The 20,467-nt window shown below is 49.3% G+C and overlaps 1 protein-coding gene across 1 annotated transcript; it reads left to right on the top strand.

Annotated features, from left to right (window-relative positions):
* Positions 281 to 17,292, top strand: WLS (wntless Wnt ligand secretion mediator; the record flags this gene model as incomplete). Its single annotated transcript, XM_021405021.1, is given in 11 exon segments — positions 281 to 553; positions 6,525 to 6,649; positions 7,729 to 7,890; positions 8,353 to 8,489; positions 8,825 to 8,993; positions 9,156 to 9,253; positions 9,621 to 9,684; positions 10,052 to 10,195; positions 13,806 to 13,889; positions 15,385 to 15,538; positions 16,145 to 17,292. Coding segments are annotated over 11 exon segments (1,520 nt in total), but the record flags the coding sequence as incomplete, so codon positions are not given.

Below are 20,467 nucleotides of genomic sequence, written 5' to 3'. Positions count from 1 at the left end.
GTTCCCCTGCTGATGGGGGCAGAGCACCTCTAGGAGCATTCTCCATGGATTCCCACTGCTTTGGCTAATTCTGATTTGATCCCACTATAAAGCCAGTGATACATCTGCAGACATAATGAGGTTAACTAACTGCAGGATCGAGGAGCTGTGAAGGAGAATCATTTGATGCATTTGTTTTGAGTTGCCTTCAAATAGCTGAATAGGGAGCCGCGTGTTTTGGTGGGGAAACCACTGCACGAGATGCTTAAAGATCCTAAAAACACGGTTCTTTCATTTGCAGCTCCCAGCCCCACTACAGCTGTTCCTTACATGTCAGTGAAGTGCATTGATGTAAGAAAAAACCACCACAAGACCAAGTGGCTGATGCCCTGGGGACCCAACCACTGCGAGAAGCTCAAGGACTTTGACGAGGCGGTCAGCAGGCAGATCGAGGCCAATGACATTGTCTTTGCTGTGCACATCCCTCTCCCCAGCAAGGAGATGAGCCCCTGGTTCCAGTTCATGCTCTTCATCATGCAGCTGGACATCGCCTTCAAGATGGACAATGACCTGAGTAAGTTGCACCCTGCCTTTTATTGCGTGCTGACTGTGGGTGAGTTTTCCAGCATCAGTTTCATGTTGCCTTTGTGCAGTACCATGTGCTAATTGCTGAGTACCCAGATACAGGGAGCTGATGCACAAAGGTGGAGTTAGCAGTGAGGTGCCACAGTGTGGGCCCTTCCATAACCCAGGTGCTCAGGGCCCCATCCATGGCCTTGGGCACCTCCAGGGGCACCCACAGCTCTGGGCAGCAGTGCCACGGCCTGACCACCCCCTGAGTGAAGAACTTCCTTGTAACATCTAATGCAAATTCCCCCTCTTTTAGTTTAAAACATTCCTCCCCTTTGCCCTGCTGCTCTCGATCTGTGTAAAATTATCAAAACCTACGCTAGTTGAAATTCAGTAATTTGCTTTCATAGTGTGCACTCCTGGGTTTCTTGCAGTTTTCCCAAATAGTTCAAGTTGTGGAGTGCCCAGCGCTAGCTTGCACTAGATCAAGTCCCTGTGGGGGCATCTTTTTCTCTTCAGTCATAGAGTCATAGAATCACCAAGGCTGGAGAAGACCCCTGAGTCCAACCATCCACCTACCGCCAGTGTTAACCCACTAAACCATGTCCCTTAGTACAACATCTAAATGCTTCATGAACACAAAACAGGTGCTGTCGGGTGCTGAGATGCATTTGTGCTTGGGTTGGATTTGAGAAATGCAGTCGGAAAATAGCTCACCTTGAAGCTACAGTGGTCCAGATGAAGTGGCTGAACCATACAGATACGGGAACTGGGGAAGAAGTGACTTAGTGGGATTTACCCTGTACCTGGGAGAAGGTGAAATACACACACACACACAAAACAAACCTACAGAAAAGCTGCTAAGAAGTGAGGAGCAGCACAGGCAGTCTGCTCTTCCCCTTACTGAAAGACAGCTTTAGGTGTGTCTGCATGGTCTGCAGTTGTGGAAAATCCCTCTCTTAATAAGTACAGCCTGACAACAAACAAACAGCCTGCCTCTCCAACTGGTCTGAATTGGGGCCTTGGCAGCTGTTTGGCTGGAGCAGCCATGTAACATATGGTCTCAAAGAGAACTTAAAAATGAGGCTTTCTAAAGCTTGCCCATACTCTTAACCCTATAATCATCTCTAACATATAGAGAAGCTTTGTGCCTTCCTCACTTGCCAGTCTTCTCCAGGCTGCTGCACAGAACCATCGCTGCTCTGGGGCTGGAAGCACTGAGCTGGAATAAGCACCTGGCCGAGCACCTGGGGCAGGCTCTTAAAATGCTAAATGAGCTTTAGACAGTCATTTCTCCTGCAATTGCAAAGCCTTTCCTTCCTCTTCTTACTTGAGCTGCACCATGACCGACTCCTTCAAGGCTGGGAACTGAGTTTAAAAGCAGAACAACTTCTCTTGCCACTCTCTGGTTAGTTAAAGAGAAGTTTTGGGGATGGGCTGTCCCCCTCCTCCCCCCCAACCCCCCAGCACTGGGGGCTTGGTTGGAGCTGCTGCTGTTCCCAGGTTGTGAGAAGTGCTCGGAGAGAGGCATGCCAATGCTCTGCATTGTTTGAGCTTACTGGCACGTCCTGAAGGTTTCCTTTCATTGGCTGAGGAAAGCTTTTAAAATGCTGCTTTCCTTCCCTTTTTGTCAAGCTGAAGTTAGATGCAAATGAAGTGTGAAGTCTAAGAAACAAGTGAATAACGCTTCTTGCTTGCTAAATTGTGTTGTAACAGATTTAAAAAAAAAAAAAAGAAAGCAAGGAACTTCTGAACCTAAAATAATTACATGTGTGTCTGAATCTTGCTGCAGCTCAGCTTCATTTAACAGACAATAGGAGCTGGCTCTGAAGAGCAGGCAGCATCACCTTGCCTCTTCTTTCCAAGTGACACAGGCTGATGCCTCTGTGCACATGGGAGATTTATTTTTGACTGATGTTTTCTGACCTGTGCTGCCACAGGTCTGGGCTATTTGCACTTAACAGGGAGCATCAGCCCTGATTGGAGCTGGGTATTAGCAAAGGACACCTGTATTTATCAGAGGGCAGAACAGTTTGTTGTGGAGGGACTTCTGCAAATTTTCTGTCCCCAGGAAGATGTTTACCTCTCTTCTTATATCCAGTGAATTTAAAATATTAATAAGCGAGAGACTTCTGGCTGCTTTGCTTTAGAAAGAAATTGTGCACAGCTGCATGCTCCTGTTCAAATCTGCGTGATTTGGGTCTCTGGTAGGTTTTGTAACTTCAGATTTAGTGGAGCTTGGAAGCATAATGCAAACAATTGTGAAGTTTCTTCTGTTTGCTTACACATACGTCTTCCCTGGATTAGCATGCAGCTGGCACACAGCTGTCTCCCAAGCAACTTCTAAAATGTCAAAGATGCCCAACCCCAACCCCCCCCCATGCCCACGTCACTCAGTGCCACATCCCCACGGCTCCAGAACCCCTCCAGGGATGGTGACCAACCCCAGCCCCTGGGCAGCCTGTGCAGTGCTGACCACTCTTTGTGTAAGAGGTGTTTCCTAGTAGCCCTGTGATGGGGATGTCACGGAGATCTCTGGGCTGGCAGCCCCAGCAGGATGGCGTCTTCTCTTGGCTGGCCATCCCTGGAACGCACAGCGAAACCAACCAAACACATCACAAAAATGAACACGGACGAGCTTGGTAAGCGCTTTCGGATAAACCTGTGATGCTAGTGAGGTGGTAGCTCTGCTGCTGACACCAGAGCTGATTTGCCAGGCTGCAGATAACCCAGGCGGTGTCTCCATGCTCTGTGTTGGCCAGGATTGCTGAGGCCGTGCTCTGCCCCGGGCCTGGTGTGCACAGCTCTGGCTTCTGGTGCCAGATAAGGCAGATTTCTGTCTGCATATTCATACCTTTTGTTTCGGGAATTTCTGGAGAATCTCGTTTGGCATGCAGGAGGAACCAAGCCATGGCTTTCCTTGAATGCGTTAGCATCTGAAAGGCGGAGTGGAGGTGCCTGCCAGCTTGTCCTCCTTCCTTCTGTTTCTTCCCCTCCTGCTGTGGCTCAGCCTTGAATAATTAAAACACTGCACTTTGTCCCTGCTTTTCGGAGTCTGTCCTCAGCCTGCATTCACTTTTTTTTTTTAAAACAAAAGAAAATTAGCAAATTGTTTGCTTATCTGCGGGGAAGGTGGTAGTGCTGACCCGCTACCACTGGCTGGAGAGCTGTTGGGCTGTGGCTGCTCTCATGCTTTCTGGTCCCTGAACTGTCCCGTGTGGGTTTGTGTGATGGGGACGAAGGTGCCTGGAGGTGGGCAACTGCACAGAAGACTGGAGCACAGCAATGGGGACTCTTCCTCATTCAGTTTCAGCCAAACAGCAAGCTGTTGTCCTTGGTTGTTCCCCTATAGAGATGTATGCATCCTGTGTTGGTCCTCCTGGAGGGTCTTCATACAAAGCTCTCTTCTAAGGGGAGGTGTTACCCTGATGTAGAGAATGATGGAAATTCGGACGTGGATAATAATTCATTACTTCACAAACATACGCTGGTATATATTTTCTGCCGTCTGGTTTTCATCCTCAGTGGCAGCGGCAACACTTGGATTACAGAGATGAAATAATGAAAGCTGTTTTTGTTGGATTTAGTCCCGAGCATTCCAGCTGGTTTTATGGCTTCTGAAATGGAGTTTGTAGTTCTTTTTAATTGGGCCAAGTTCAACCTTATGTTCCCATGTATCTGTTTACCCTGGTCTTCTAAATAGCGGATCTGAGATGGCAAAGGCGTGTTTCATGGAACCCTAACCAGCGGCTGTGGGAAGGAGCTCGATATCAGTCGAGATGGTATAGATCACATGTGTGCAAAAACTGCTCAGAAAAAATCGAGTTGCATCCACATTAAGGCACAACAGAACCACCTCCAAACGCTGTATAAATAGCAAGTCGAAACCGCCCGTCCCATCCACGCCCCTTCCCATCATTTTGGATGAGTGTGCCGCCGCATCGTCCCCACACAAATGTAACTGAAGAAGATGACAAATATATGGGACACGCAAAGTTCCTTGCGGACGTGAAACGGTCTCCTGCAGCAGTTATGAAGGCCAGATTTTTTTTGGAGCAGCGGAGCGTTCCGTGCTGAACTTCAAAGCTCACCGAGCGCTGCGTTCCCATGCACAGCCCGTATTGAGGAAGCTCTGGGCAGTGCAACAGCTCTGCACACTTTGCACGCCTTCCTCATCCCCCTGAGCAGGGCAGTGGGAGGTGTGTGTGTGTCAGCTCACCCACGGGCTGCTGGCCTGGAGCCGCAGGCGTGCTGCTGCATGTCCAGGGACCTGCAAGCGTGAGCAATTAGCAGCAGCGAGAGCGTGAGCAGCTTGCAGCAAGAACACTGCTTGGGCCCTGGCACAGCGAGCAGCAGCGGACGTGAAGCTCCAGCAGCTCTCTGAGGGGCTGCTGATGGATGGAAGCAGGCTAGGTTGTCGTACGCGCACGCTGCAGAATGCGTGTCTCTTTCAGAGCCTTCCCTTGGAGCCGTGCCTGGTAAAGAGGAGGATTTTACATCTGGTGGAGCTGGTACAGGCTTGCCTCAGGTTTTTAAGCTGTTTGTGTTGCTGCTTGGCAGACTTCAGCTGTAACTCTTTCAGTTTCGTGAGCTGACTCGCTTGGAGTATCTCAGTAAGTCTGTTCCAGCCTCATTCCCTCCTTGCAGCAAGATCCTAGCAAGAGCATTTTTAAAGGGAGGCATGCCCCCATATTCTTCCTAGGAACAGATCCAGGAGAGACCTGAAATCCAGGAATCCTCCTCCCCTCCTAATTCATCATTTGCCCCTCTAGTTTTCCCTCCAGGTATGGGAGAGTATGAACATGCTGTGCAGTTCTGTACCTGGGCGCATCGGTTCTGTGCATGTTTGATGTGCAGGCAGAAAGCAGTCAGTGCTGGGGTGGGGGGGGCCTCAAAATCCTGATATAGAAAGGCTTCATTTACAGGGTATGTGTAGGAATCGTTTTTGTGGTTGCAGCCTTTCCTTTTTCCAGTAAGGACAACATAGCTACATTTCAATTTTTTTTTTTTTCCTTATTCTATTTTTAAGGTACTTGGGGTAATGTTTTCATATCACTCCAGGAACCCTGATTTACCTTCTGAGAGCAGTTATGGGCAGTTTTAAGTGATTTGTGCTTGTGATGCGTTGTGGCTCTCTCCAGCAGAGTCTCCATGTTCCCCTCCCCACCCAAGGATCTCTGCAGCCCTTTTTTTCTTCCATTTAAAATCTCTCTGGCACAAAACACCCGTGTTAAGAAGTGTATTCCAAGCCTTTTTATTTAAGGTGTTGGGCCTTAATGTTTGTGGCAGGTGATCTACATCCAGCAGAAACCCAGCCTTACACTGATGGATGACTAACGCTATCATGTCCAAATGAACAAAGTATACTGTTAGTTGCATGGTTTCTCCTTCACACAGCTCATCTAACCTCGTACAGCAGATACACTCGTACGCTTCATCTTATTTTGTGGCTTTCTATAGGCAAACGCTGCTTCAGTGTCAACTGGCAATAAATGCTGTGATGCAGTCTGCCACGTCCTGAGGCAGAAGGAGCTGTTGCGTTTCCCCTGTGCTACCTGCAGCAGCTCTGCGTGCCAGCCCGTCCTCCTGTCCCCCTGCCAGCCCGCAGTGAGGGCTGCTGATGGCTGCCTGGCTGCCCGTCTGCCTCTGCAGCCGTCTGGGTTCCAGATTATTGCTCCTAATGCTGCATGAATAAGTAATGCTCTTTGCTCGCAACCGTAGCACAGCTACGTCACGGTATGTCAGCAAGATGTCAGAGCTTCATGACCGGTAAAAAATTAGGTTCTCTCTTCTCGACTGGAGAGGAGATAAATTTTTTGGAAAAGGTAATTTGAACTGTGGCATTGGAAATTTTTGCATTCCCATCCTCTGTAACTGTGTGCCTCTCATTGGTCCTTTCAACTTGCAGAAGCTCTCCTACCTTTGTGGTGTTCTGTGCCACTCCTAAGAAGCTCCATGTTTCCTTTCTCTTGCAGAAGAAAATGCAGAAATTACCCTGGATGTGTCCTTAGCATATCGTGATGACATGTTTGGTGACTGGGAAGAAATAGCACACGCAATAGAGATCAGGAAGCTGAAATGCACCTTTGGTTCCCCAAAAGTAAGGTGTTCTTGTGGTGCTGGAGGTGGGGAGGTGTGGGAGAGCAGCGGGAATTGTTCTCTTCCTTTTCTTTTGGTGTTTCTTAGAATTGTTGAGTTGTAGCTTTCAAGCTTGTTGCCTTCTCTTGGCTCAAAAGCTTTGAAAATTGAATGGGCTCCACGTGCAATTTGGTTCTGTTTGGGGATACAAGAGAAAGGGATGAAGTCAGACAGTAGGTAAGAAAGGTGTGAGGTCAGTGCACAGATCCAGCTACAAGCAGAGTTGAAAGCTTTAGGATCTGTGTGCCCCACACTGCTCCAAAGCATTTAGACCTTTCCATCTTGTGCTTCTGTGATGCACAAAACCTTGTTCTTCAGGAGTGGAAGAGAAGCATACTGCAGCACTCACAGAATGTGGCAGGGTGGGAGTTTCTTAAAATAACTTCTTAATGCCTCAAGCTACAAAGCTTGTGCATAAAAGCTACAAAGCTTATGAGTAACGAGCACAACTAGCAGTGAGAACAGAGCATCTTGTTGGAATATATGTTTATTTTCATGCCACAGACTGTAATTTCTGTGCTCAAATCAATCTTGTGTCTTCAGCGTGCTTTTCAGCCCCATGCCTTGTTTTCCTGTTTCATAGTCCCTCTCAGAAGATCGCTTGTACCTCCAGTAACACCCGTACTCTTCCACAGAGCCATAAATGTGCAGTAAATAAATAAGGTGTGGAGGAGAATATTGCTGGTAAAACAGGACTTCAGACACTCCGAATTTAAACATGTGGGAGGGGTTGCAGATTGGTTTTGGCTCAAGCTGTGTTTGCTGGTGGAGCAACTTTGGGTCCCAAAGTAGGCTTTCATCTTGAAAGGCTCCGCTTATTTCAGCTTGGGTTTAGGAGCCTGGAACGTGAACCTGCTTGAGTTTAAATGCTATCGACTCCATGACCCAAAGCAGTCAAAAAATAAGGAAAAAGGTCCCCAAAGTGCTGTGTCTCCAGGCCTTTGGGTACGATGGGAATGTGCAGGTGATCTCTCGGTGCCGGCGACGCTCCCAGCACGCTGCAGGACGTCGCTGACCGCTCTCTTCCCATCCTTTCTCTAGACCCTGGAGTCTGAAGGCCGTCACTACGACTGCGACTTCCTTCCCTTCATGGAGATCGGCAGCGTGGCTCACAAGTACTACCTCATCAACATCCGCCTGCCCGTGAACGAGAGGAAGGGCATTAATGTGGGCATCGGGGAAATCAAGGACATCCGCCTGGTGGTGAGCCTCCTCCCGCCGCCCCTGCCCGCCGCGGTCAGCCAGCTGCTCGTGGCGGCTGCAGACGGCGGTGGGAGGGTGTGTGTCTGGAGAACTGCGTTAATTTGGCCTCCGCTTTTCCCACCCGTGGTGACTTAGCCTCATGAGTATCTTGTTACTTGTCTGAGAGCCGTTTTTGTTCCGCGCTGTGTCAGAAGCGCCTCTCTGACCGCTTTCTGCCTCACGATGGAAGCTGTGGGTTTTGGCGTTTGTTTCCGGGACTTTGGAAGCCTCCTCGGATGGGCTGGGTGCTAAGCAGGCAGCTGCTCCCTTCCTGCCTTGGCCAGACCGCGTCTTTCAAAGGGTGGTTGCATCTACATGTGCTTACATGATAAATTCGTGCCTCTCCTGCCGGCTCCTGTGAGCAGAAGGAGTCACGATGTCAAAACTCGTACAGGTGTCACATCGCACCTTGTTTCTCCTCAGGGTATCCACCAAAACGGAGGCTTTACGAAAGTGTGGTTTGCCATGAAGACCTTCCTCACCCCCAGCATTTTGATCATCATGGTCTGGTACTGGAGACGGATCACGCTGATGACACGGGCTCCTGTCCTGCTGGAGAAGTGAGTGAGGGCCCTGAGCTGGGAAGGGTGGCCCTGAGGCAAAAGAGAGCGGTGCTGAGTGGTGCCAGGCAGAGCAGACAGCTGGGAGTCAGGAATTGTCTCTTCTCCCTCCTGTCCACTCCCTGCACCGCAGCGTCTCTCTTCTGTTACATTAACCCCCCCGAAAAGGAATAGCTGCATTTACCCCACAGGAGCAGAGTCCCTCCTTGAAAATCTGCTGCCACTGCCCAAACAGCGTGGGGTTTTCTTGTCACCTGCTGGGCACAGCTCTGGCTTCTGTGGCTCTGGGTCTCCTCCTTGCAAACTGGAAAGAGATGGTGTTTCTGTCTGTCCAGGGTCATCTTTGCTCTGGGAATTTCCATGACGTTCATTAACATCCCAGTGGAGTGGTTTTCCATCGGGTTTGACTGGACCTGGATGTTGCTCTTTGGAGACATTCGACAAGGCATTTTCTACGCCATGCTGCTGTCATTTTGGATCATCTTCTGTGGAGAGCACATGATGGTGGGTACAACTGAAAGGAAGGTGGTTTCCGTGCTCCCTTGTTGCAATACCAGAATCCCTTGGTGGGCGTTGCAAACAGTGCTCTGGGGACTTGTTCCAGGTGAGAGGACTGCAGGCTAACTTGCTCTTCCTCGCTTCTCCTCCTCCCCATCCTTCAATTAGGACCAGAACGAGCGGAACCGCCTCTCGGGGTACTGGAAGCAGGTTGGACCCATAGCTGTTGGCTCCTTCTGCCTCTTCATCTTCGACATGTGTGAGAGGTAGGTGTCACCCCCCTCCAGCCGTGTGCCCCAGGAGCCTTCCGTGAGCAGTGGCAGAGGCTGGTGGCTGCCTGCAAGCACGTTGGTTCATGGCATCTGGGGGAGCAAGGGGCTTTGACCCACATGGGTGGATGTGCAGCCCCGTCTTGTGAGGAGGGAGAGCAGGCTCCTAGTGAAGATGCCGAGGCCTTTGGGCACCTCACAACAGGTCATCTTGCCCTGTAGGGCCAGAAGGACGTGCTTCCCACCTCTGTGTCCTCACCCATGGGGACAAGCAGCACGGGCAGCTCTGCAGGCTGCAGAGCAGATGTGGGGTTCTCTGTGAGCCTGTTGGCCTCTATGACAGCTCTGTGTCTTCTCTCTGCAGGGGAGTGCAGCTGAAAAACCCCTTCTACAGCATCTGGACCACCGAGGTTGGCACGGAGCTGGCTGTATCCTTCCGCCTGGCACACAGTGCTGGTGGCTGAGGGAGGTTGGCCTGCCCTGTGGGTGCTGCTGCCAGATCCGTGTAGCCTTAGGAGACCTTCTTCCTCCTGGCTGGCCAGGACTGGGGCATTGCAGGGTCCCATGGTGGACTGGAAGCAGTGGTGGGAGGTTTGCTGCCAGATGCTGGGGCTGGTGCTGTGCTCGGGGACATTGAGATAAGGAAGGCAGCACAGGGGGTCCAGGTCCTGGTGTTAACACAGCCTTCACACCGAGAAGTTAATAATGACCATTGGGATCATGTTAGAAGAAGTGAATCACCCAAATAATGTTTTCTATTATCTCATGCCATTTTCTTTTAACTCTGCTGTTCAGATGGCCTTTATTATAGTTGCGGGAATTTGCTTGTGCCTCTATTTTCTCTTCCTGTGTTTTATGGTCTTCCAAGTGTTCAGAAACATCAGTGGAAAGCAATCCAGCCTGCCAGCGATGAGCAAGGCCCGCCGCCTGCATTACGAGGTACTCACTCCTTGCTGCATGGAGCCTTTGTTTTTAAAATGTCTTTCTGCCTAAGGACTCTACCGAAACCTTCGCTGTCACTATGAGCCTGAGCTGGGAGCTTTGATCCTCAACAGCTTTCTTACCCTGCTCAAATCCCCCAGCTGCCCTTTTGTTCCCTTTGGCTGCCATCATGTCTTTTTCTTTCTTGGGGTCTCTGGCTGTGATCATTTTAATCTCTCAGGAGGGTATGTGCAGCGTCTGTGGCACGGACTCAGAGGTGAACAATCCAAATTGTTTATTACAGGTTCTAACATCCCTTATACACATTCTCCAGTTTTCTCTTTTCACTTTCCCACCTGCCTTTACATGTCAGGAAAACACTCTGCAAACACTCCTTAGCCATACATGCAGACGCTTATCCAGTCAGGGCCGTGAGATGTTCCTTTTGCTTTTCTCTTCTTCTGGAGGTGTCCTTGGTTCTCAGCCTTGCTTTCTCATGCCGTTTATCTTGCTCCACAGCTTCTGCTCTGAATAGTCTTTCTTGTATCCCCGCAATTCCCCCTTTTTTGTCTATTATTCCCTCATCTGGTGGATGAGGGAAAGGCTGTTGATGTGGTCTACCTAGACTTCAGCAAAGCCTTCGAGATTTAGGCTGGACATTAGGAAATTCTACTTTTCTGAAAGAGTGGTCAGGCGCTGGAATGGGCTGCCCAGGGAGGTGGTGGAGTCACTGTCCCTGGAGGTGTTCAAGAAACTTTTAGATATAGCGTTGAGAGCCATGGTTTAGTGGGGTTACTGGTGGTAGGTGGATGGTTGGACTGGATGATCTTGTAGGTCTTTTCCAACCTAGCTAATTCTATGATTCTATTAGCAAACTTATTACTATTCTATAAAATAATAGCTCTAATCATATTAATAATATTACCATTATAACTCAATCAAGGCCTCGATTGACAACACGCTAAATGTAAGAAAAGAGACAAGGCAAACATAGCATAATGACAAGAAATACTGTTAAACCCATTCAAAAGAACAAACACACGTTTGGCCCATGGCCCAAGTTTCTGCAACCCGGAAAAGAATCCCGGAGGGTCCCATTCTGTGTGTACCTGTCACTGATTAGAGAGAATCTTCAATTTTTGTATGCTCCGATATATTGATTTTGAACGATCACTAAAATTTGTGCTACACATGCTTTTAGAGTGCTCACAGCCATGCCTTTGGACTAATAGAAAATCAATGGTTGCACGACTTCGTAGAGTTGCAGGTCGGATAGAATCGGTCTTAGTGGGCAAGCGTGCTAGAGCATTGCTAGTGGAACTCCTTCCCTTAGCTGGCTAACATCCTATCTTGGTGAGTGTGGCTAAAGCTGAGCCGTGCTGTGTCAGGGAACGTTTGGATCTGAGAGACAGGATGTCTCAGAGGCAAGCAAACCAATGGGCAGATTGTTGGACTATTTTCAAAGCATTGCCTGTCCACCTGTGCCTGGTCTGGAGGTGCTGCCCGAGCCCCTTCCCCCAGGAGCTCCTCCATGCCAATATGATTAAAGTTAGCCAAATTATCCATAGTCTGGACGGTGGCCTGCTCTCAGAACTCAGTCATAAACACAGTATATTGCATGGGAGTTGGAATCATTTGTAACAACATTTTCCAGTCATGATATAATAACGTAGCAATAACATAGCTGTCACTGATTGCAACCAGAAGATGATACGTAAAGGCAGACTGAATTCCATCATCTTTCACCGAGCTCCTTAGCTCCTTCACTGCCTCGTAGGGCAGGCATTCCCACCAGGGGGGCTGGTCTGCACAATACAACAAAGGAAAGGCTTGCCACATATCAGCATCACCCCCTGATATTGCTTCTTTTCTGCACTGCTGTAAAGCACTGTAATACGCTGTAGAAGAGACAACATTTTCCCTTCCCATTCCTTTCAAATTGTCGTCAGGAGGGAAAAAGTCCAGTTCGTCCTTGGGATCTACTGGACCAGGATCAAAAAGATCCTCTGGCTCCGGTCCATCCTTGTCTTTAACAAACTTAAATGCGGGCGGCAGAAGTGGAGCGGCAAGCGGCGTGGGGGGGGCCCATGTCAGAGCCAGGAGATGTTCCTTTTGCTTTTCTCTTCTTCTGGAGGTGTCCTTGGTTCTCAGCCTTGCTTTCTCATGCTGTTTATTTTGCTCCGCAGCTTCTGCTCTGAATAGTCTTTCTTGTATCCCCACAGGTATGTCAACCAGCTCTTGGTTTTTGAGTGGTGCTTGTCTCCCAGCTTGCTGAACTGTGCTGGTGGATGGAATAAAATTGCCCATACACCCCATTTAAAGTGATATAGGGCTCCCTGGACCTTGGATTCTCCTTGTCTAATATTGATAATTATGTTTAATGTATTACCACCACCACCCTGTTTTTATCCATGGCGTGAATTCGGATTTACGGGGTTGCCTTTTTCTAACCAAAGTGCAGGAGGGAAACTGTCACACTAGGGTCAAAATGGGATGTATTCAGCTCATTGTCCCCCTTTGTAGCCTCTGAATGTTGTTTCTGTCCTAGCTCTTTACCTGCTGCAGAGCATGAGCAGCTCACTTCAGGTGCTTGCGCTGACAGAGCCTGCTGTTTTCGTGGCTGTGTAAATATTGATCACCAGCCTCATTCTGTATAACATGGTCAACTTTCAGCAGGTTGGTTATCACCCATCAGGAATGCACGTGAAAAATAGAAAATGGGACTTGAGAGAATTTGCACAAGACATTTAGCATTTTTTCCATCTTTGCCTTTAGCAAGAGGCAGAGGATGTTAGCTTGTGTTATAGAGCTGTTGCAGCCATGCTGTAAGGAGAACCATCTGGCGAGCATGAGTCTGGCCTGGAAAAGGAAAACTAATGGTCATTTATTGTCGCTGTATAGGCTAGCAGTTATGCACACAGAGATTACGATCAGAATTCCAGAAGTTGTTTTAAAAAATACAAATATTTTAAAAGCCAAAACGTAACTAGCAAAAGCAAATGCAGTATATGGTGGGATTCCCAGCTGAGAGCCGTAAATAGTTTGTCTTACTTTCTGCATCGCAGAAGAATGTAAATTGTAATTTTGGCAAGCGTTCAGCACCGCTGCAGCTTCCTGCAGGCTCTGGGGTGGGAATTAGCCCACGCAGACCCCTGCCATCACAGTTCAGTGTCCTGTTGTCTTGCTGGAACCTGAACACGCTCTGCAGTCTTTGCTTAACAAAAATTCGGGAGCTCTCAGGTAGGCTGCGTGGCAGATGGAACCCATAGCTCAGCCTGCCCTGCCTCCTCTCCCACGTTAACTCTTCGTCAATCAGTCACAAAAGCAGCTGTAATGGAAAGCAAGAGCTGTCCGGACACGCACACCCCGCTCGGAGCATTGGGGAGGAATGCAGACGTGTGTGGGGAGCGGAGAATATTGGCTGTCGTGAATGTAGCGCAGAGGAGTGGGTGGAGGTTGTTTTGGTTTGGGGTTTTGTGGGTTGGACCCTTTTTTTTTTTTTTTTTTTTTTTCTTTCTTCCTTTTTTTTTTTTTTTTTTTTTAATCCTTGCGTCCTTTACACGCTAAAAACAAGAATGTGTTTTTGTGGATTCTGTTAATGTGACCGGTGACATTTCTCTCCAAACAGGGGCTGATCTTTAGGTTCAAGTTCCTGATGCTCATCACCCTGGCTTGCGCAGCAATGACAGTCATTTTCTTCATCGTCAGCCAGGTGAGTGTGACAAAACCCAGCTGCACTGGAGAATATCACCCCCAGATTCTCCAGTGGCTGACAAGATGGAGTCACTCAAGGTTCAGAGAGACCGGGTGCGCATCTTATAGGTACATTTGGTAACAAGTTGCTTTTTAAGAAAGGGTTTTCATGTATCTGAAACGCTGCCATGAAATTGCTTCGGCTGAAACTTCCCTCAAGGCCTTTGGCTCGCAGGGTCTGTGTTTTTTGAAGTATCAGCCATTTCTGAGAAATCAGCAAGAGCAAAAACGTTCTGTTCACATTACAAGAATCTGGTGGCTTTCTATACCCACAAAGAAATGCCAGAATTCAGTCTTTCCGGGCTTTGACTTTACAACCCTGTTGTTTCTAGCAGGATATATACCTACTTATTCTGAGCTATGGTGCAGTCTCTCTGTACGCATGAGCTTATATAGCTGTTTAAATATACTTGGATGGCTTACTTCAAGTAACAGTTTGCTGTTAAGATTGCGTCTGTTTCAAAGCTGCCATTTATGGCTGTTCCTAAGCACGAGCAGCTTGCAGCTTTGGGAGAACAGTGGTGCAGCCTTCAAATCCAACACTACAGAATTATCCCTGTAGGAGTCGGTTCTCTTGCACTGCCCTTCTTATGCTTTGGGGTACGTGGTGGGTCCCAGTGGAAAACACAGTAGCAAAGGGTTTTGCTCTTAAAAATCTGCTAGGCTGAAGCAGTCTTCATCAATGCCAGCTGGTGATTCAGTTCATCACTGAGTATCAGTGACCTTAGGCATAACACAAAGGCTCTTGTCCAGCAGGTCTTTTCAAGGTGAGCTTTCATTTTCCTATGAAGGTAAGGTTGTGCTGCTGTGGCTTCTCTTTGGAGCAGAACATCCTGTTGTTTTCATATCAGGAAAAGGCATGTTGCTGCCATATATATTTTTCTTTAATGGAAAGACAGCATTTTGGTGTGAATGGTCCATGTAATATTAGTATTGGTGACAGCTGGGTAAATTCTGACAAACCACTGTGTGTCGAAGGCTGCTGCAGTCAGCCTGGGCCTCTCATAAGAGAGAAGCAGCAAGAAGGCACCCAGCACATCAGCTCTTGGTATTATTCATGCTGCTTCCCCCTGTCTATAAGGGCTATTTATAGAAGTCTCATGTTCTCGGATGTAACTGGTTGTCTCTGAGGTACTGCCCTTTTTGTGGCAGCCTTTGCTGAATCCATCAGCCGTGGCAGCCACATATTGTGGAATGTGAGGGATTTGATCACATTTAGGAATGATAAATTAAAGAAAGCCCAATGCAGTCCCATTGTAAACTGTTTTTTCCTTGCAGACTGGGGCTAAAGCAGAGAATTCTAGCCTACCTGTGCTGCCATGTATCTAGTGCCCTGGTCTCATGGAGCTGGCACTTTTCTCATTGCTTTTCTCCAAGCTGGAGCTGTAGCGGTCGCACCTTTGTTTCAGTGGGATGAATTTAGAGCTCAGCTGTGACTGCTTTCTCATGGGCAGGTGACAGAAGGCCACTGGAAGTGGGGGGACATCACGATACAAGTGAACAGTGCCTTCTTCACCGGCATCTACGGGATGTGGAACCTCTACGTGTTTGCACTCATGTTCCTGTATGCGCCGTCGCACAAGAACTACGGGGAAGATCAGTCGAATGGTAAGTGGCTCTGAGCGGTCTGCTTGCAAAGGCTGCATTGGGAGAAAGATGTAAAGTGGATGGTGCTTTTTGTGCATCTTTATGGCCAAACTGCACGTTCAGCACACTGAAATGTCGTGCAAATGGCACTTTGTTCTTCAAAGCACCGTCGTTTTAGCAGGCATCTTAATAATTAACTAGGTTAGATAGATTTAAGTATTCAGCCATAGCTGTCTGGAACCCTGTAGCTTGTTTTTTGGTACTCCTTGGTGTTGCCCAGTTGTAACTGCATAGCTTGAACATTAAGAGAACAGAAACTTGGGCAGGTGGAGAGTGGCAGCGCTCTTGGTTGCCTTTCAGTGACCTACGGTAGCACTGAGATCTTCATCTGCCAACATGCTGGCGTTTTAATGGCCTCAATTAAAAGCGTTCACCCAACCACAGAATGGCAGGGGTAGGAAGGGGCCTTAAAGTTCACCTAGTTCCAACCCCCTGCCACCAGAGTTGGTAGAACTGTTGTACAGCCCATGGCTCAGGTAGTTCCTGAGAGCCTGGGGTGAGTAAAACAGATCTTCAACGCAATGGTGCGTTGTGACGACCATCTGATGGCATCGTTGCGTTTTGCAGGTGACCTGGGGGTGAGCAGCGGGGAGGAGCTCCAGCTCACCACCACCATCACCCACGTGGACGGCCCCACGGAGGTTTACAAGCTGGCTCGCAAGGAGGCTCAGGAGTGACACCGAGATGTCAGGTGCAGCGGCGGGCACAGGACGACGCGATGCCCTCCTGCAGGAGCCGTGGCCGACGTGCCTTGCCGGTTGAGCACCGCAGCTTGTGTATTTCCACAGAGCAGTGACACCGAGCAGAACGTTTGTAAACTTTAATCTGGTGTAGTTCTTTCTGGGGGGGAGGGCTGTGTATATTGTGTTACTCTCAAGCACATAAATATCTGCTAGAAAAGCATTAATGTCGCAAAGTCGCACGTTGAGACGTTAGGAAGTGGCAGAGCTGGCCTCGAGCAGCTCTTGCTGGGCAGCACGAAGCTGGTAGGGATGGCGAGAAGTCGCTTGGGATGGTTTTGGATACTTGAACTGGAACACTAACCTTTTTTTTTTTTTTTTTGTAAGTTTGTATTTTTGTAAGGCTGGTGCTCCTGTACTCTAAGGAAATGCTTATAAGAAATTCAAAAAGGAGGGGACGCACCTAGTGCAAGTGCTGGAGCCTTCAGCATGGCTGGCAGCGTGGAGCTCACGAGCCACGTGCTGAAGGAAACAAGTGCTGGGGAGAGCAAGCAGGGTGCAAGGCAGCAGATCTGTCACCAAGGGACCTGATGCACGCACGCAGCCCCAGCGTTTCCCTCGGCCGAGCGCTCGACTTTGCAGCTTTAATGTTCTTCTTACGCCCAGTTCCTATGTGATATTTATGTTGTTCCCATAGATGTGTCCATGGTTTCTTTTACAGCGTAGTATAGCATTGCGTTTTTGTAAAGGCTCTTTACAACTGGGGCATTGCAGCTTTAAAACCAAATCTTGTGTCAAACACTAACAACTTGTTTACGGGGCGCGTGTACGTGTGAGCGCGTGTGTGTGCGTGTGTCTACTTTTTTTATTTCTTCATTCCTAAGCCCTACTCATACGTCTCAGAAATAGTCCCTGGATCTTATTGAAGTATATCCTTTTTTGTTTAGGTCGAGTTCACTTTTTACAGAATGCTTTTAAGCAACCTGGAAAACGTGTAGATTTGTTAATTTAAATAAAATATACAATGTTGTGGTTTGTCTCAGGCCTGGTCCATGGCTGCAGAGCTACGGCCCTCCTGCTGGGGTTGCTCCTTGTGCTTGGCTCTCGCTGCGGGCAGCAGCTGCCCAGCGTGGCACTGAGAAAACGTTTGACCCTTCCAACCCAGACCATTCTGTGATTTTCTGACTCACTCGGATGATTCTCTTGCATCATTTTTCAGATGCTTTGGGCTACGATGCCAATGGCTTCTTGTCCTGCAGTTGTTTAGGAACTGTTGTTGGGAGCGCTGATTCTCCCTGGTTTCTGTGGGGCCTGCCGAGTTCCTGCTGCAGAGGATACAGCCCCGGGGCTGGAGGGGACGCAGAGCTTGGGATGGGAGCATGTCTGCACTGCTCTTTGATTTCCCTTTGGGTTCCACCACAGCCTCAAGGTTTGAGTGCCCACCTCCACTGCTGCTGTATTCCGTATTCCAAGTGCCCGCTGCTTGGGCCTGTTTCCCTGCACCCCAGGAAGGCTCTGGGCATGGGGTAAAATTCCGCTCCTTCTGGCAACGGCTGTGAGTGTGGATGCTTCAGCTCGAGCCAGTACCTTTTGGCTTGCTCCAGGCGCCTCCAGCAGGTGTGTGGTTGGCACAAGCAGCAGAGCCTCCCCATGGGCAGCATCAAACTGCTCTCAGGACGGCCATGGAGCAACTGGGGGATGCTGCACTGACTAAATTACGTGATTGCTGCCTTTGAAATGGGAAATAAAAGTTCTTCAAGGGTCATGCTTGGGAAACAATGGAAAATTTGATGAGAACAGATTGAGTTCAGAACCACTGCAGCAGGAGCTGCCCCGAAAACGTGGTGCGTTGGAGGGGAGCTCCCTGCAGAGCACGGCTCCGAGGCTCAGGGAGGAGCTGAAGGGAGGGCAGTGCTTCCAGGCCCTGCTGGATTGCAAAAGAGCAAATTCATGAATTTTAAATAACCGTAAAGCCTCCAGCACCCTCCCACACCGCAGCTCCCTCCTCGTGCATGGCATTGGGCTCCAGCGAGGTCCTTTGCTGCCCTCTGCAGACAGCGTTGTGTTAATTGGGTTTAATGAGGGGAAAAAAAAAAAAAAGAGAGAGAGATAGCCCTAAAAACATGGGAAATTTGTATTTTTGGAGGAGTTCTTGTGACCTGCAAGTGCTGCTCAGGTTTGGAGGTGTCCCCGGAGCCTCGTCCTGTGCTGCTGGGCAGGGACACGGGCACTGGGGAGGCACAGGGAGGGCTCCTGAGCATTACAAAGCCAGCTGGTGCATGGCAGCCGGGCTGCTAGCAGAAAGAGCCGCCCTGCAAGAGCTGCGTGTGAGCTGGGGGCTGCAAGTCTTGCAAAGCCAGCACTTCAGCCTCGGGCTGAAGGAGGTTGCTTTGTACCGAATTTTCTCTGACTCTGGGCCACCAGAGAAGTTCTTTGTGCTCATCCTTCACCATCCTACTGAGCACCGAATGTGAGCACTTTGCTTTTTCTGCCTGCTGCCAACGGATTTGCTTCTGGAAGGATTTTGCTCTGTTGTGTGTCACCTTCTGCTTTCCTACTCAGCACCTGATGTTACACTCTACAAGAGGTGATGGCTTCTCGAGTTTTCCTGTTTCAGAGGCTAACTGCTATAGGAAATCAATAGGAACTTCAGGCTTCAGATCCTGAGTTTTAAGTGAAGTAAGAGGTTCTGTCTTGGCTGCAGTTGCTGCCTCCTCCTGCTTCCCATCCCTGCCAGCTGTGAGGATTTGCGCAGGGTGAGCCTTCCTGAGCCCCCACGCTGGGAGTTTAAATACCATCCTCTCCATGGCCATTTCATGACCTTGAGCCAGGAAAACTCCACCAGCAGGCATCAGCATTCCCCTCTGCACTCTCCATCCTTGTTTGCCCCCAGGGCTTCCCAGGAGAAGGGCTCTTCTCCAGTCACAGACTGGGCTCACATGTGAGGTGAGCGTTGGGGCTCCAGAACACATGAGACTCTGGAATGCTTTCTGCCAAGGTGCTGCAGGAAAGGGCTGGGAGGTTTCCTGGTGCAGCATCGCTCGGTGCCTTTTCCCCGTGCCCTGCTTGCAGGAGGAGCTCTGGCAAACAGCTGGTTTCCATTTAGAATGGAAAATGTGGTCGCTGTCAGCTCTGGCCCTGAGCAGAGCTGCCAGAGGGGGGGAGCCCAGGGCTCAGAGGGCTGGCTGCTTGGGATCAGATGGGGAGCAGCAGCCGCCCCAAATTGCGCTGCCCTCAGAAACACCTGTTTGAAAAGGGGAATTCTGCCTCTGAGCAACTGCGCCTATAGCTGAGAGAGCGGGTAAGCTAGTAATTGCTAGTTAGCATGTCCTTGTGGCTAATAAATACCTCGTAAACAGCAGGAATGGTGGTTGAGAAATCATCTCTGGAAAGCCCTGTTAATGATGGGATTGGGGCAAAGAGAATGTGTGGAGGGCTGCAAGAGCAGTGCCAGGTGTGGAGGGGGTGGGTGCTGGGTGGCACCCTGCCTGTCACCAGGAGCTGTGGGCTGGGGACACCGAGAGCTGCAGGTGGGTGCCAGTGTTGAAAACTGGCAAGAAAGGGAAATTTGGCAGTGGACACACACATCCCTCAGGTTAAAAGGGCCTTCAGTGACAACCGTTGCGTGGGCGTGACTTCAGGGTGTCCTCCTCCAAACTGGCCCAGGAACCTGCGGCCAGCATCACACCTAACGAGAACCAGAGCGGTTAGAAGTCCTCCATCTGCTGAGTGGGCACAGTGCAGACGTGTCTAGGAGGAGAACTTAGGAAATCAGAGCTGGACTGATAGCACCTGACGGACCTGTAAACATCATTTACAAACCCCTATCTCTGTTCCTGTGGGTACGTACTGGTTTTTAAGCCTTTCCAGGCTGTGCTTGAAAGAAATCACACATTATCTATAAAGTGTGTGTCTCAAAAATTGTTTTCAGGAGTCTGAGCAGAGCAAATCCCTACAAAGCAAGGGACCAGCGCTGCCTGTGTGGCTCCTGGTGCTTACCCTTCTGGGCAGCATGGCTGCTTGCCTCCCAAAATACATCATTTTTCACTGCAGAAGGTTGAGTTTTCCCCTGTGCTCTGCAACCCTGGGACTTCTGCAGTTTTGCAGTGATTAGAGCTATGCCTGTGTGTAATCAGGCTGTTGGCTTTTTCCTCCTCTTGCTACCACTTCTTCTTCACGTGCACTGCGATACTGGTTTTGCTTTTGCCTT

The sequence above is a fragment of the Numida meleagris genome, chromosome 7, assembly GCF_002078875.1.
Source record: "Numida meleagris isolate 19003 breed g44 Domestic line chromosome 7, NumMel1.0, whole genome shotgun sequence".
NCBI classification, from domain to species: Eukaryota; Metazoa; Chordata; class Aves; order Galliformes; family Numididae; genus Numida; species Numida meleagris.
The sequence above is the reverse complement of the archived record's forward strand: the minus strand, read 5'-3'. Positions and strand labels throughout refer to the sequence as shown.